Genomic DNA, 12,250 nt, shown 5'->3' with positions numbered 1-12,250 from the left:
TGTGACTTCAGAAGCATATTAAGTAACACGGGAGCTGCTTCTGATAGCTTCCCAGGAAGATAAACTGATCAACCGAAAGCCAAAGCAGAGGTGAGGAAGGGATTTGATTTGATATTTGCTTCCAAAGGCTTAAATAAATGTTTTTTAAAACCTAAAGCATGATATTAAAGTGTTGAATCCAAATGCTTTTGGCAAAAGCTCCCCCATCTAGGAATGATTTCATATCAGCCAAGCTGTTAAGCGGAGGTTGTCATGGAAACAAGTTATATTCAAATGATATGGCCAGAGATATACTGTATTTAGTGAGTTCTTCATTTGCTGCTTATTGGGAACATGTCAGAACTAAATGGTATTGCATAACTTTGTTTTGTTCAAAACAAACTGTCTCGCTGCCCCAGTTTTTCTGGCAGCCTTGAGCCCAGTCCTGCCTGGGACAGCAAGCACCGAGCACTGCTCCACAGGACAGGCTCCTCACCCCTCCGACTGCTGCAAGCTGCCTGCCACCGAAGGCTTCCTTCAGGGGCACGAACCTACATCTGTGGACATCCCATAAGTGTCCGTAACCTCCTCACAAACATAGGGCTACTATTAACTTTCTGTCTCTGAGTGACGCTAGAAGAAATCTCAGGCAGGAGTATGTGCATACTGAATTTCTACATCCACTTTTTTAGCTGTGGAGCTGTGAAAAAGGAGTAAAGGCCTATTCTTTATATAAACAAAATTAGTTGCTCAAGTTAAAAAGCAAAACCAAATCACCTTTGGCCCAGACATTATATGTGGAAACTTCAGCCTGAAAAGTGAAAACAAAAATGAAGGTCAAAAAAAAAAAAAAAGGCTCCAAAACCACTCTAACAGGAACCACTGTGCAGCTTTTACACAGCAGCGTATGAAGGAAAGTGTTTTAAACGATCTCCTAAGGGATGCGGAAGTCCTGATTGCCCAACACAAGCTGGCCATTAAGTAAAAGTCAAACAAAAGTAAAACCTGCCCCTTAAAGCTGTTGCATAACTGTACAGTGCGGCACAGAGAGACGCTGGCATCTTATAACCTCCCGTTCCAGGGACCTATGAAAATTGAATGGGAGCTTGCTCACCTCTGGGGCAGGTAATCCTAAATTTCTCCAAGCTTTCTCTGTGTTACAGTTTATAAAGCAAAAAGCAAGGCCAAATAGCATCCCTGGTATGTGAAAAAGCAAGGAAAAATCCAGGAGGATTTTTGCCAGAAGTGAATACGCTCACGAAGAAAGCAGCACCAGCTCTCTACCTGCCTCAGATCAGTGTGCTAGCTCAAGGTATCAGTCTTTCCAGGCAATTTGATGCATTGCAGTCACAGCCCTGTTGGTTACCATTGCTCATGAAGGAGGGCTCAGCCCTTTACAGTTAAGTAAAGGCATTTATTGAACTAAGTATGCCTTACATTAGATCTTTATTCTTGACCCATCCATTTTTGGGGAGCTGAACTGGCTCACCTCAGCATCAAAACCCATGCATCAGGTGTTAGACCTGAATTTCTAACTTAGCTTTGGATTGTAGGCTTCTGCTTTCATCCCTCCACCTTCCCATTGCCTACATTTTTAAGGTACTGGATCTATCTTAGGTGTTAAAGAAACAAATGCCTAGCAAAGATGAGATTACAGGCAGAAATGAGAGAAACCTGACGGACCTCAAATCTGAGCTGAATTATACATTGGAAACAAGCTCCAAGCAGCTTTCCTTTCCTTATTTCCCAGTAAAATATCTGCAGTGTTTCACTTAGATATTGCTTCCCCAAACACGGCGATCCCAAAATAGCATCATCCACCATGCTATTCTGTGTTATATTAAATCAAAAAGAATGTTATTGGCACCACATCTGGCAGCTGCTTTGATGTGGAACATGAGATTAAATACTGATCTTTTTTTTTTTTACAGGCAGCCTGGTGCACAGCTGAAGGAAACAATGTGCAAGGGTCTCATCCTACACACCGAGCAAGCATGTTAGCCTGGACTGCAGAGTAAGCCAGGGATGGAAAGCTTCATCTTGTATTGATATTGCAAGAAATATAAAGATTGTAAAATAGAAAAACATAGAAAATGCAGTGGTTTTGGTTTTGTTTTAGCAGGTTTTATACTCACCTGTTGTACATTATTAGTTCGATGCTGCTTATAGAGGGTCACTGAACTTTCTGCATCACACGCCAGCAAATTCCGTACTCACTGAAGCCAGCAAAACCAAGGGCCCCTCTGGAAATAAACCACTAGAGGGAGACTGACTTCATACTGTGACATTGATCCTGCACCTCCAAGACATCCAGCTCCAGATAAAAAGTGCTCTGTATAGCTCAGGTCAAAATTACTCCTGGTGTTGCTTCTTCTGAAATAAAAGAAACTCATGGGTCAAATTCGGCTTAGTTGCTGTGACTGAGACAAGGCCATGTAAATGAGATCAGGCAATCACATATTTTATTGTTTGTAGGAGAAGTGAGGACCACTCTATTAAACAACAACAAACAAACAAACAAACAAAACCCACCAAAAAATATCCCAGCCACTGAAAATACTAATAGCTGTATCCTAGCAACATCACGGATTCCTTGTGGACTTTGTTCTGGAGCCTACAGTCTTATTTCATCAAAATTATTGACTTTCTCAAAGTCTCTAAACAACCATCAAAAACCAGTTAGTGCTTAAAAAATACAAACATTTAATTAGTTGCATTAATAAGCAAAAAGAAAAGGAGCATTGCATGCTAGCACTCCCTTTTCATGGAGCTCAGTTTAGCTCCCTTTGAAATTGGTGTCAAAATTTCCACTTTATTTATCGGTAACAGAGCCGGGTCCCTCCTCGGGGAAGAAAAGCTGCAAATGGCCTCAAAGAACATGGCAAATGGGGTTTATTTCCCAAGGCCTGACCCACGCATTGCGTGGATGAAATCCACACAGCTCTCCATGGCCCTTCCAATCACCGCGTCCTTTCTGTAAAGGTAAAAATTGCATTTAAATGCTGTACAGAGGCTTTGTACTATGTACATAACCAATGCCTTTTTTTTTTTCTTTTTTTTTTCTCTTTTTTTCTTTTCCTAAGCTTTGCTTTTATTTAACCACAATTTTTTTTCAAGACCACAGAAAATGTGAAATCCTGCTGGGTCTTCCCAAAAGGCTGTACCCTCCTCCTGCCAGGTACCTAATCCTCCCAAAATAAAAAACTTAGCACAAAAGGAACAACCAAAAAAAAAGAAAAAAAAGGTGGGGGGCTGGGGGTAGAACGTCAAACAAATAAGCTGCTTGTTATCCTTAACAGCTTGCATGATGATCCGAGGAATCCTGCGGCATTTTGGCATTTAACTCAGGGCTTGGGTAGGCTTGGATTTTGGTCACAATTTTCACTTAGCTCCAGACTACATCACAGCTTTGCTGACAGTTTTTGTCTGTTATTTCAAGCCCTGCTTCAATAAGTTAGCAAGACCTTTTTTTTTTTTTTCCAGAGAGAAAATGCTATTAAAATATTAAATTCCTTTTCATTAGGCTGTCTTAAAAGCTCAGTTGATAGAATAGCATGGTAAAAAATGTTTCTCACACTTTACTTAGCCCACAAAGTTGGTTGAGACCCACAAATGCTTCCAAATTGCAAATCCCTTTTACGTGCTATTTCTACAGTTCACAATTAAACAAAGAGCGAACGCCTTTGTTGAAGAAGCAATTTAAACACAGAAGGGTTAGTTAGCGACTCTCAGTCCTTGAACATGAATCCAATGACGGCTTGATTTTAATTCCAGACATCGAGCTGAATTGGTTTTACTGCTTCAGAAGCAGTTTGGGAAGGAGTTGAACCAATATCCGAGCACCTGTTCTGCTCCGCTTAGGGTCACGGTAATACACCGTGCTAATTGCATCCCACTCCTACACCCCGGCAAAGGCTTCCTCTGAACAAACAGCAGCAGCTTACCTAAGAACTTAACACTGAAGCAGTGCTCATGGACTCATTTATGCTGTTAAATCTTACAGTTTTAGTCACACAGAAAGTTTTTGCATTGCCTTTCCTTTCGTTTCAACCACCGGTGTGTGGGGAAGGCAGCAGGAAAGGAGGGGATGTCCGTTTGCACTGTGCTGAGCTAGGAGAAAGTCCTTCTGGCTTCAGCCTAAGCTGTGCACTGGGTATAAATCAAGAGGAAAGGTGATGTATAAGGGCAATACAGCAGCAGAGATATCACATCTCAGATTGTATTTCCTCAAGTTAAAAGATGGTATCAGAAGTGTCTGTATGGGAAGAGCATAACGTTAGAAAAAAGCACAAACAACATTTATCATACAAAAAAAGAGGGAAAATGAGAGTTGAGGCAGACTCTGAACAATTACTGGACACTGGAAGTGGGAGCAAAGTGAACCAATGCCAGCACCTAATGTCAGTATGGAAAAACCTTTGGGCAACAAGCATATTAGAAAATGTTAGAAAAATATTATCTGTGCAACTACAGTGCAAAATGCTTGCCTAAGCACTTTCTATAGAGCTATGAAGAAAAATAAAAAAGAAAGAAAACAAAACCAACACTGTATAATTGCAATTTAAGTCATTATTTCATGTGATCTTTCCTCACTAGAGGTTATATTGAAAGATTTTTACTGGTAAGCCCCCTGTTGAACTGATGATGCCAACAGGACAGGATCCCAGTACTAGCACCTCCAGTAACCCTCTGTGATGGTTACATTAATGCCAGCACTGCTCATAGGTAAGCAACCAAACAAAAAGCTTAGAGATGCATACGGAGTTTTTGCTCCTGGTTATACCTTGCAAGAGTGCTGCAGGGCTAATTTATACCCAGCTAATGCATAAAAGGCGGAGGAGAAGTCAGATGCATCACATCTGCGTGTCTCACCCAGCGCCCCACGCAGTCACTGGGTGGCCCCAGGACAAAGGTGTGAAGTGCAACCCAGGCAGGTGGCCTGTAGCCAAGGGAAAAGGAGGAGAAGAAACAGGGGGCATGGGGAGATTCCCCCCCAGAATTTTTGAGGAATGCCTTTCTGTGATTTTCTGTAACTGTGGGCCTGGAGCAGCAGCTAAAAGTGCCCATGGAAAGCTGTGATGCCGGTGGCATCGCCTGTCTGGCTGCGGTTGTGCCTCGTGTCACCGGGGAGCTCTTCCACAAAAGTGCTGCTTCTGAAGAACAGCGTGTCACCGACACGCAGAGGGTTACGTTTCGAAGAGGCAGCAAGGGAAGCGAGCACAAGGAGCTATTCTTCCCCTCTGCTTTTCTTCCCTCTCCATTGAGCAAACTCTTTCAAGACCAGCTCCCTCTGCAGAACGCTCTGAACTTCCAGCAAGTGGCACGCATGGAGGCATTCACAGCCATGATACCTGTGTCTGGTTATTTCCAGTCAAAATAATCTCCTACTCAATTATGGAGAAGAATAGAGAATCGCAGCCTGACTCACAATCACATGGGGGAGAAATGAGAGGAGTTGTTGGAGTTCAAAACGTTCAGCTCGCTGTGGAGGAGGATTAGTGCCGGCGTGGAAGTAGGCTGGCTCTCCCCGCAGCAGCACAGCGCTCAGGGATGGAAAAGACCCGAGTCCACTTCCCTGCTGTGCCAAATATACTCCTCCACTCCTCTCTCCTCCCTCCCCAAGAGAGCGTGTGAAGTATTAGACAGCCGGGAAGGAGCCCTGGCACGGTGTGATAGCGAGCTGCCAGGTACTGCTCTTCCAGCCGCATGCAGCTCGGGGACTGCTCGCCCGCAGAGTCGGCGCTGCCATGCAGCAGGTCTGGATTCAGCGGGGACATCAATACCCCTGCCCGCCTTGGTGTCATCTGGGCATTTTGCACAAACACTTCTGTGAACAAAACCGCATCCCAAGCCCTTTGTGGTTGCTCTGCTGACCACCGAGCTGCACTGCCTCAGCCTGATGGCCGTCCCCAGGACCCCATCCCCGACCTGACACCTGGACCCTCCGCAGGCAAGGAGTAGGACCGGAGGTTTTCACTCTTGTTTCAAAGCTGCCCTCATTCTTTGGTGGCGTGTAACGTGGCTGCGCCCTGCTTTTACAGAGGGTAAGCATGACTCCTGTGCAAAGCAGTTATTTTAGGTAGTAGTGCAAATTTTGCAGGCTTAAAACTTCTCGCACTATTTTCGCATTAACCAGTGCCCAAACATTACCTTAATGTGTCATTTCTCTGCTCTGCCGCTGTCACCAGGCATTATCATGATCCTTGTAAACACCCACAAAACTGCCTCATTATCTTCTCGCGCTCCCTCCTCCCTCGGCAGCGATGAGCGATGGCCGTGGCGATGCCGATACCGTTCCCACTCCCCCTTCTCTCTCCAGGGCTCTGCTCTCTCTCATCTCACAGTCAGATTTTAAGTTCCCCTGGAAAGGGGAGAGCTTTTTGTTTTGCTGCTGTAGCATCCTGCCCCTGACTCACATAACACGAATAATGAGTGTCAGAAGAGTTGTCTGGGACTCGCAGCAAGTTGGTAAGAAGGGTCTGGAGCTCTCCTGTGCGCTCTGACTCGGGTCCCTGTTCTCTTTTGCTGCTACGGATGGACCTTTGCATCTCCTTGGTTGCTCTGCCTGGAAACTTCTCCTTGCCTGAACTGTGCGTGATGGCAAAATTGTCTGTGCTGCCTGCTCCTACCTGCCCCACTTCCCAGAGGTGTCTCTGCCAGGGCAGGGGCTCGTTCCCAACCTTTGGGCATACCCCAACATTTCCTGCTGCTTCCCTGACGCCACTAGCATTTTGGTAGCATTTTGATTCCTGCCACAGTGGTACCAGGGGACACAGGGCATTGCTCTTTCCAGAAGCATTATGCAGAGCTCCCAGGCGCAAGAACACAAGTAACACCAACAATAATAAATAGCAAAGAAGACCGGGGACTGGTGGAAAAAGGCAACACGCCACAGTGTTTTCTTTCAGGTTCTGCATTTCAGCTGCCTTTCTCACTGGAGGCAGGGAGCGCAGAACGTGAAGAGGCAGCCAATTCAAGCAAAGCACATGGAAAGGTCAGAGGAACCCATCTAGCTCGTGCAGCACCATTTTGTGGGCAGAGAATAGCTCTTCATTAAGCTCGTTTTGTGGAAGTGATTGGAGTGAGAAAGGGAAATAGCTGAACGCGCTCATTACAATCTCTGGAAATTAACTGTTCCCCATGACTGCTGCGATGGATTTGGCTCGTGTCTGGCTGTGCCCAAATCAATATATACCTCATTTTTCCATCCCTGTCTGGGCAAAGGGAGGTGAGAGCCAGGGTTTTGGTCCCGTGCCGTGTCCAGGCCATGCCAACTCCTCACACCTCCCCAGGTATCCCAGTGCCTGCTGGAAGAGCTCTGCAGGCAACTTTCTGAAGGGGTCACTAAATATCCCAGCTCTCATTTTTGGGCCACGGAGCCAATTCTGATCTGCAGGTGCTGTAAATGTGACACTGCCCAAATGTCTGAACGGAGACAGAGTCTGGGTGAGGTGCTTGCTGGAGCCCAGAGGGTCTGACACAGAGGATGTGAGGTGCCCTGAGGTGTGGGGATGTCCTGTCCACAACAGCACCGAGCACCTGGCTGGGCTCTGGGGTGTAATGGGTGGTTATTGTGGCTGCTCTGCCCCACCTCAGCCCCTCGGGGAGGTAAGCAGCCTGTTCCTGTGAGGACTGCTAGCCCCCCAACCGCCCCTTATTTTCCCGTTCCTTTTAGCTGTCCCTACAGCACTGTACCTCTCCGCAGGCTGCACGAGGAAACCCCACACCCCTGCCTCGCACCCTATAGCGCTGTACAGCTGCCCCATCACAGGAGCAGCCGGGGGAGATGGCTGAACCACCGATCCCTACCAGCCCTCCCCTTGCTACAGGTGGGAGAAAGATGAGCTAGCAATTTGCTGCCGACCTGGCAGGATAGCAGTGAATTACGGCAGCTCCCGAGCCAGCTCAGCTGCGCTGGCGGGCGTTCAGCGAGAGGAGAAGCCCTCCTGCAGGCACGGAGGAGGGAAGCAGGTGTGCTGGGCCCTTCTGCTCACTTGATCTCAGAGATAGCAAAGCTCACGGAGGCCATAAGGTCTCCTCTGCTCCTCCAAAAAGCCACACACCCCAAGGACAATTAATCCTGGTGCTTGGGTTTGGCAAAGTGCTCAGGCTGCTGGCACCCTGATGTGAGGGCATCCTGTAACCCGGCCCTGCCTCGTGCTGGGGACAGCCCAGGCTCGAGGTTCCCCGTGTCCTCCAGAAAGGCTGCTCCTGGTGCCAGCTGCCAAGGGGACACCACGCACCCGATGCTCGTCACTGCCTGCCGCAGTGATGTGAGAAATGCCTGGGAAATCGCACAGAGCACTGAACAACCCGTGGGCAATTCCCTGTCACAGTACAACCTCGGTGCAAATGAGAAACCTAACAACTGAGAACAGCTCAGATGTGCTGGTAGGAAGCAAAAAGCAGCCTCAATTATCTGCCTTTTTTATTTTTTTTTTCCCCTTTCAGGATTTTTTTGCTCTCTGAATGCTAGCAATAAAGAGCAGATAAAAACCTGACCCATGGGTGAGCGATGTCCTGCATGTGATGGAGATCTCAGCCAAACTTTGGGCCAAAGTCTGCAGTTGGTCCCACCAGTGTCTGGACGCTGAGCTGAGCTCTGGGCAGCTGGTGGCACACCTGAGGCCAGGACCTGGCCCTTGGCAGGCTCTACGGAGACTTTCTGCAACCAGCCAGCAAGCTCTGGGGCTGATGCAGCTTTTGGGGCTGATGCAGATGATTTAATTGCTATCGTTTCTGGAATAATGCTTAATTTACTGAGGGCTTTTAATAGAACGCTTGAAAGCATTTCAGACTTGCCCTTCACAGGAGGCCATGAAGGAAATTCAGAAGCAGTGCAATAATTGCATTAGCATCTCCAGCACCCAGGGCTGTGGGGCGGTGTGTGCCTTGCAGGGTGCATGGAGAGGCCTTGCCCTAAATACACACGGATGGCAAAGTGGGAGAGAGAGGACAAGCGCCTGCACCTCACCGGCCTGTGCTAATTAAACTGCTCACTGTGAACCCACACCAAGAGTGCAGGGGCATCAGCACTGTGCGAGTCAGGCCAAAGGCACAGAACCCACCCCCAGCTCTCCCCATGCCCCGTACAGAACCGTGCAATCATAAAACCCAGCCCGGGAGCTGGGTGAGCCCCTGCACAGCGCAGAAACACAGAAAGCATCACTGTGGCTTAGCGACATTTTGCTGTCTCCCCTCCCTTTGCCACCTCCCCTCCCTTTCTTTTCAGGAACCCGTGTCAGACCCCAAATGTCAGCGTTCTGACTTGCAGAGGCAGCTTCTTCTTGTTGTGCATGCTGAGATGTCTGTAGGGGAGCTCCGTCCCCTTCAGCCCCCCAGCACAGCGTGCCAGGTCACTCAGCAGCAACAGGCACTGCTGGGTTCGCTTCCCCTGCGCACCACCCTCGGGGCCGCCTAAATCCATCCAAAACACACCTGTGGCTGCAGCACGGGCAAAGTGTGCACCCCCCTGCCCTACAGACACGCTGCAGCACTTTGCCCATACAACAGGTCCCAGCGGGCACATCCCTGGGTGCGCACCCACCTGCACCGCGCCCCTACCCGTATCCATCCCTTCACCCCTGGGCGGCTCCTGGGGACCACCCGGGGGGCGGTGACCGCACATCCCCATCCCACAGACCCCGCCGCGTCCCGTGCCATCCCATCCATCCCATCGGATCCTATTTTGTCCCTCCCCATCCCCGCCGCAGCAGCGGGACCTCCGCACCGCTCCGCGCCGCTGCGCGCCCGCCGGAGCCCCGCGCTGCGCAGGGGCCGGGCTGCGCGGGGGGGGCGGAGGGAAGGCGGAGGGAAGAGGAGGGAGGGACGGGCGGACAGACAGACAGACGGACGGACGGGGCTTTACCCCATTGTCCTCGCCGGCCCCGCAGCAGCTGCAGGGCGGCGGTAAGGGGCGGGGGGCTCCGCACCGCTCCGCTCCGCACCGCTCCCGGCCCCCTGCGCCCCCCCCTGCATGGGGCGGCGGCGGCGGCGCGGGGCGCGGCCCTGAGGGGGCGGCGGAGCCGCATGGCCCGGGGGGAGCCCGGCCGCAGCGCCGCTCCTCGCCCGGGGGGCGGCGGAGGAGGAAGAGGAGGAAGAGGAGGAGGAGGAGGAGGGAGGCCGGGGAGGAGGCCGGCGGCGGCGGGCATGGGGGTGCCGGGCGGCGGGGGGGGTCTCGGTGCGCTGCCGAGGCGCTGAGCCCCCGGCCCTGCTGCGAGGAGGAGGAGGAGGAGGAAGAGGAGGAGGAGGAGGAAGGACCCGATGGCGAACAGCAGCGAGCTGGGGAGCAGCAGCAGCCCGCACCTGCCCAGCGCTGGCGGCCTGCTGAGCGCCTCCGGGCTGAAGCTGGCCACGCTGGGCTTGATCCTGTGCGTGAGCCTGGCGGGCAACGTGCTCTTCGCTTGGCTCATCCTCAAGGACCGGCACCTGCACCGCGCCCCGTACTACCTGCTGCTGGACCTCTGCCTGGCCGACGGGCTCCGCTCGCTGGCCTGCTTCCCCTTCGTCATGCTGTCGGTGCGCAGCGGGGCCGCCTGGCCCCACGGGCCGCTGAGCTGCAAGGTGCTGGCCTTCCTGGCCGTGCTCTTCTGCTTCCACGCCGCCTTCCTGCTCTTCTGCGTGGGGGTGACGCGCTACATGGCCATCGCCCACCACCGCTTCTACGCCAAGCGCATGACGGGCTGGACCTGCCTGGCCGTGGTGTGCATGGTGTGGACTCTCTCCATGGCCATGGCCTTCCCGCCCGTCTTCGACGTGGGCACCTACAAGTTCATCCGGGAGGAGGAGCAGTGCATCTTCGAGCACCGCTACGTCAAGGCCAACGACACGCTGGGCTTCATGCTCATGCTGGCGGCCGTCATCGCCGCCACCCACCTGGTCTACATCAAGCTGCTCTTCTTCATCCACGGCCACCGCAAGATGAAGCCGGCCCAGCTGGTACCGGCCATCAGCCAAAATTGGACCTTCCACGGGCCGGGGGCCACGGGCCAAGCGGCTGCGAACTGGACGGCTGGCTTCGGCAGGGGGCCCACGCCGCCCACCCTCGTGGGCATAAGGCAGGCCACCCACAGCCAGATCAAGAGGCTGCTGGTGCTGGAGGAGTTCAAGATGGAGAAAAGGCTCTGCAAGATGTTCTACATGATCACCTTGCTCTTCCTGCTCCTCTGGTCCCCCTACATCGTGGCCTGCTACCTGCGGGTCTTCATTAAGGCCAGCTCCATCCCCCAGGTCTACCTGACCACCTCCGTCTGGATGACGTTTGCCCAGGCTGGGGTCAACCCCATCCTTTGCTTCATCTTCAACAAGGAGCTCAGGGTCTGTCTCCGAGCCCACTTCCCCTGCTGCCAAAGCATCCAGAGCACCCAGGGCACCATCCTTTGCGATCTCAAGAGCTTTGGGATGTAGGGGGGCTTTTCTCAGTCTAAAAAAGAAAGGTGGACATCGTTTTCCACGTTTCTGCATACGGTCTCGAGAGAGTGTGACCTGTGGGGGACGTACTAAACCACCACCCAGCACCCAAACCTTAGGCTGTAAGAAGCTATTTTATTTATTTTTCTATATTTTGCGTATGCTCTCTTCAGAACATAAAAGATTGCTGTCTATGGGAACAGGTACTCGAGCAGAACACCCCCAAACCTTAGGCTGTAAGAAGCTGTTTTTCTTTGTGATTGTGTGGTTTTTAAAAACAAAACAGGGCTCCAAGTTTCTGGTCTTGCTTCTAACGTTTCTAGACATGATTCCAACAGATACGGATTAAGGCCATGACATTTTTTTTTCCTATTCCTGTCTGTTTTGATAAAGGCTTAACAATTTTACTCATGTAATATTTGATAAAGGCCAAGACAATTTTATACTAAAGTTATTTTTGATGACCTCAAGAGGTGTTGTTTTATTATTATTTGATTTCCAGTGAAGAACAAGAAGAGGACATTCCTAATGTGGTCAGAAGTCAGTTTTTGGTGGGAGCTGTGGGTACATTCATTCTCAAATGGTTTGAGTATTTGAAGCAGTTACTTATAACTTTTGCTTGACATGCAAACAGTGTAGAACTAATTTAAATTTTCTTGTTGCACTATTCATTTGGTAATATTTCAGAACTATTTGTGAAATGTGATTTTAAAATACCAACTTTAAAAATAATCAACTATAGCAGTTTTTAAAACCTAGATTGAAATTCATATTTTACTGCCTTTATAGGAAGTTATCTACAAACCTGGGTAATACTTGTACATTTTGACTGTTTTCTTTAATAAAATATTGAAAACTTTTA

The 12,250-nt window shown here is 50.3% G+C and overlaps 1 protein-coding gene across 1 annotated transcript; it reads left to right on the top strand.

Annotated features, from left to right (window-relative positions):
- Nucleotides 1-9,801: 9,801 nt before the first annotated feature.
- On the top strand, nt 9,802-12,250 carry GPR27 (G protein-coupled receptor 27). The gene has a single exon (XM_013091796.5). It carries the CDS (start codon nt 10,243-10,245, stop codon nt 11,383-11,385), a length of 1,143 nt encoding a protein of 380 aa, XP_012947250.2. The 5' UTR covers nt 9,802-10,242; the 3' UTR covers nt 11,386-12,250.

Source organism: Anas platyrhynchos, chromosome 13, assembly GCF_047663525.1.
Source record: "Anas platyrhynchos isolate ZD024472 breed Pekin duck chromosome 13, IASCAAS_PekinDuck_T2T, whole genome shotgun sequence".
Classification (NCBI taxonomy): Eukaryota; Metazoa; Chordata; class Aves; order Anseriformes; family Anatidae; genus Anas; species Anas platyrhynchos.
Note: the sequence above shows the minus strand (reverse complement) of the source record. Positions and strands in the feature narration are given on the sequence as shown.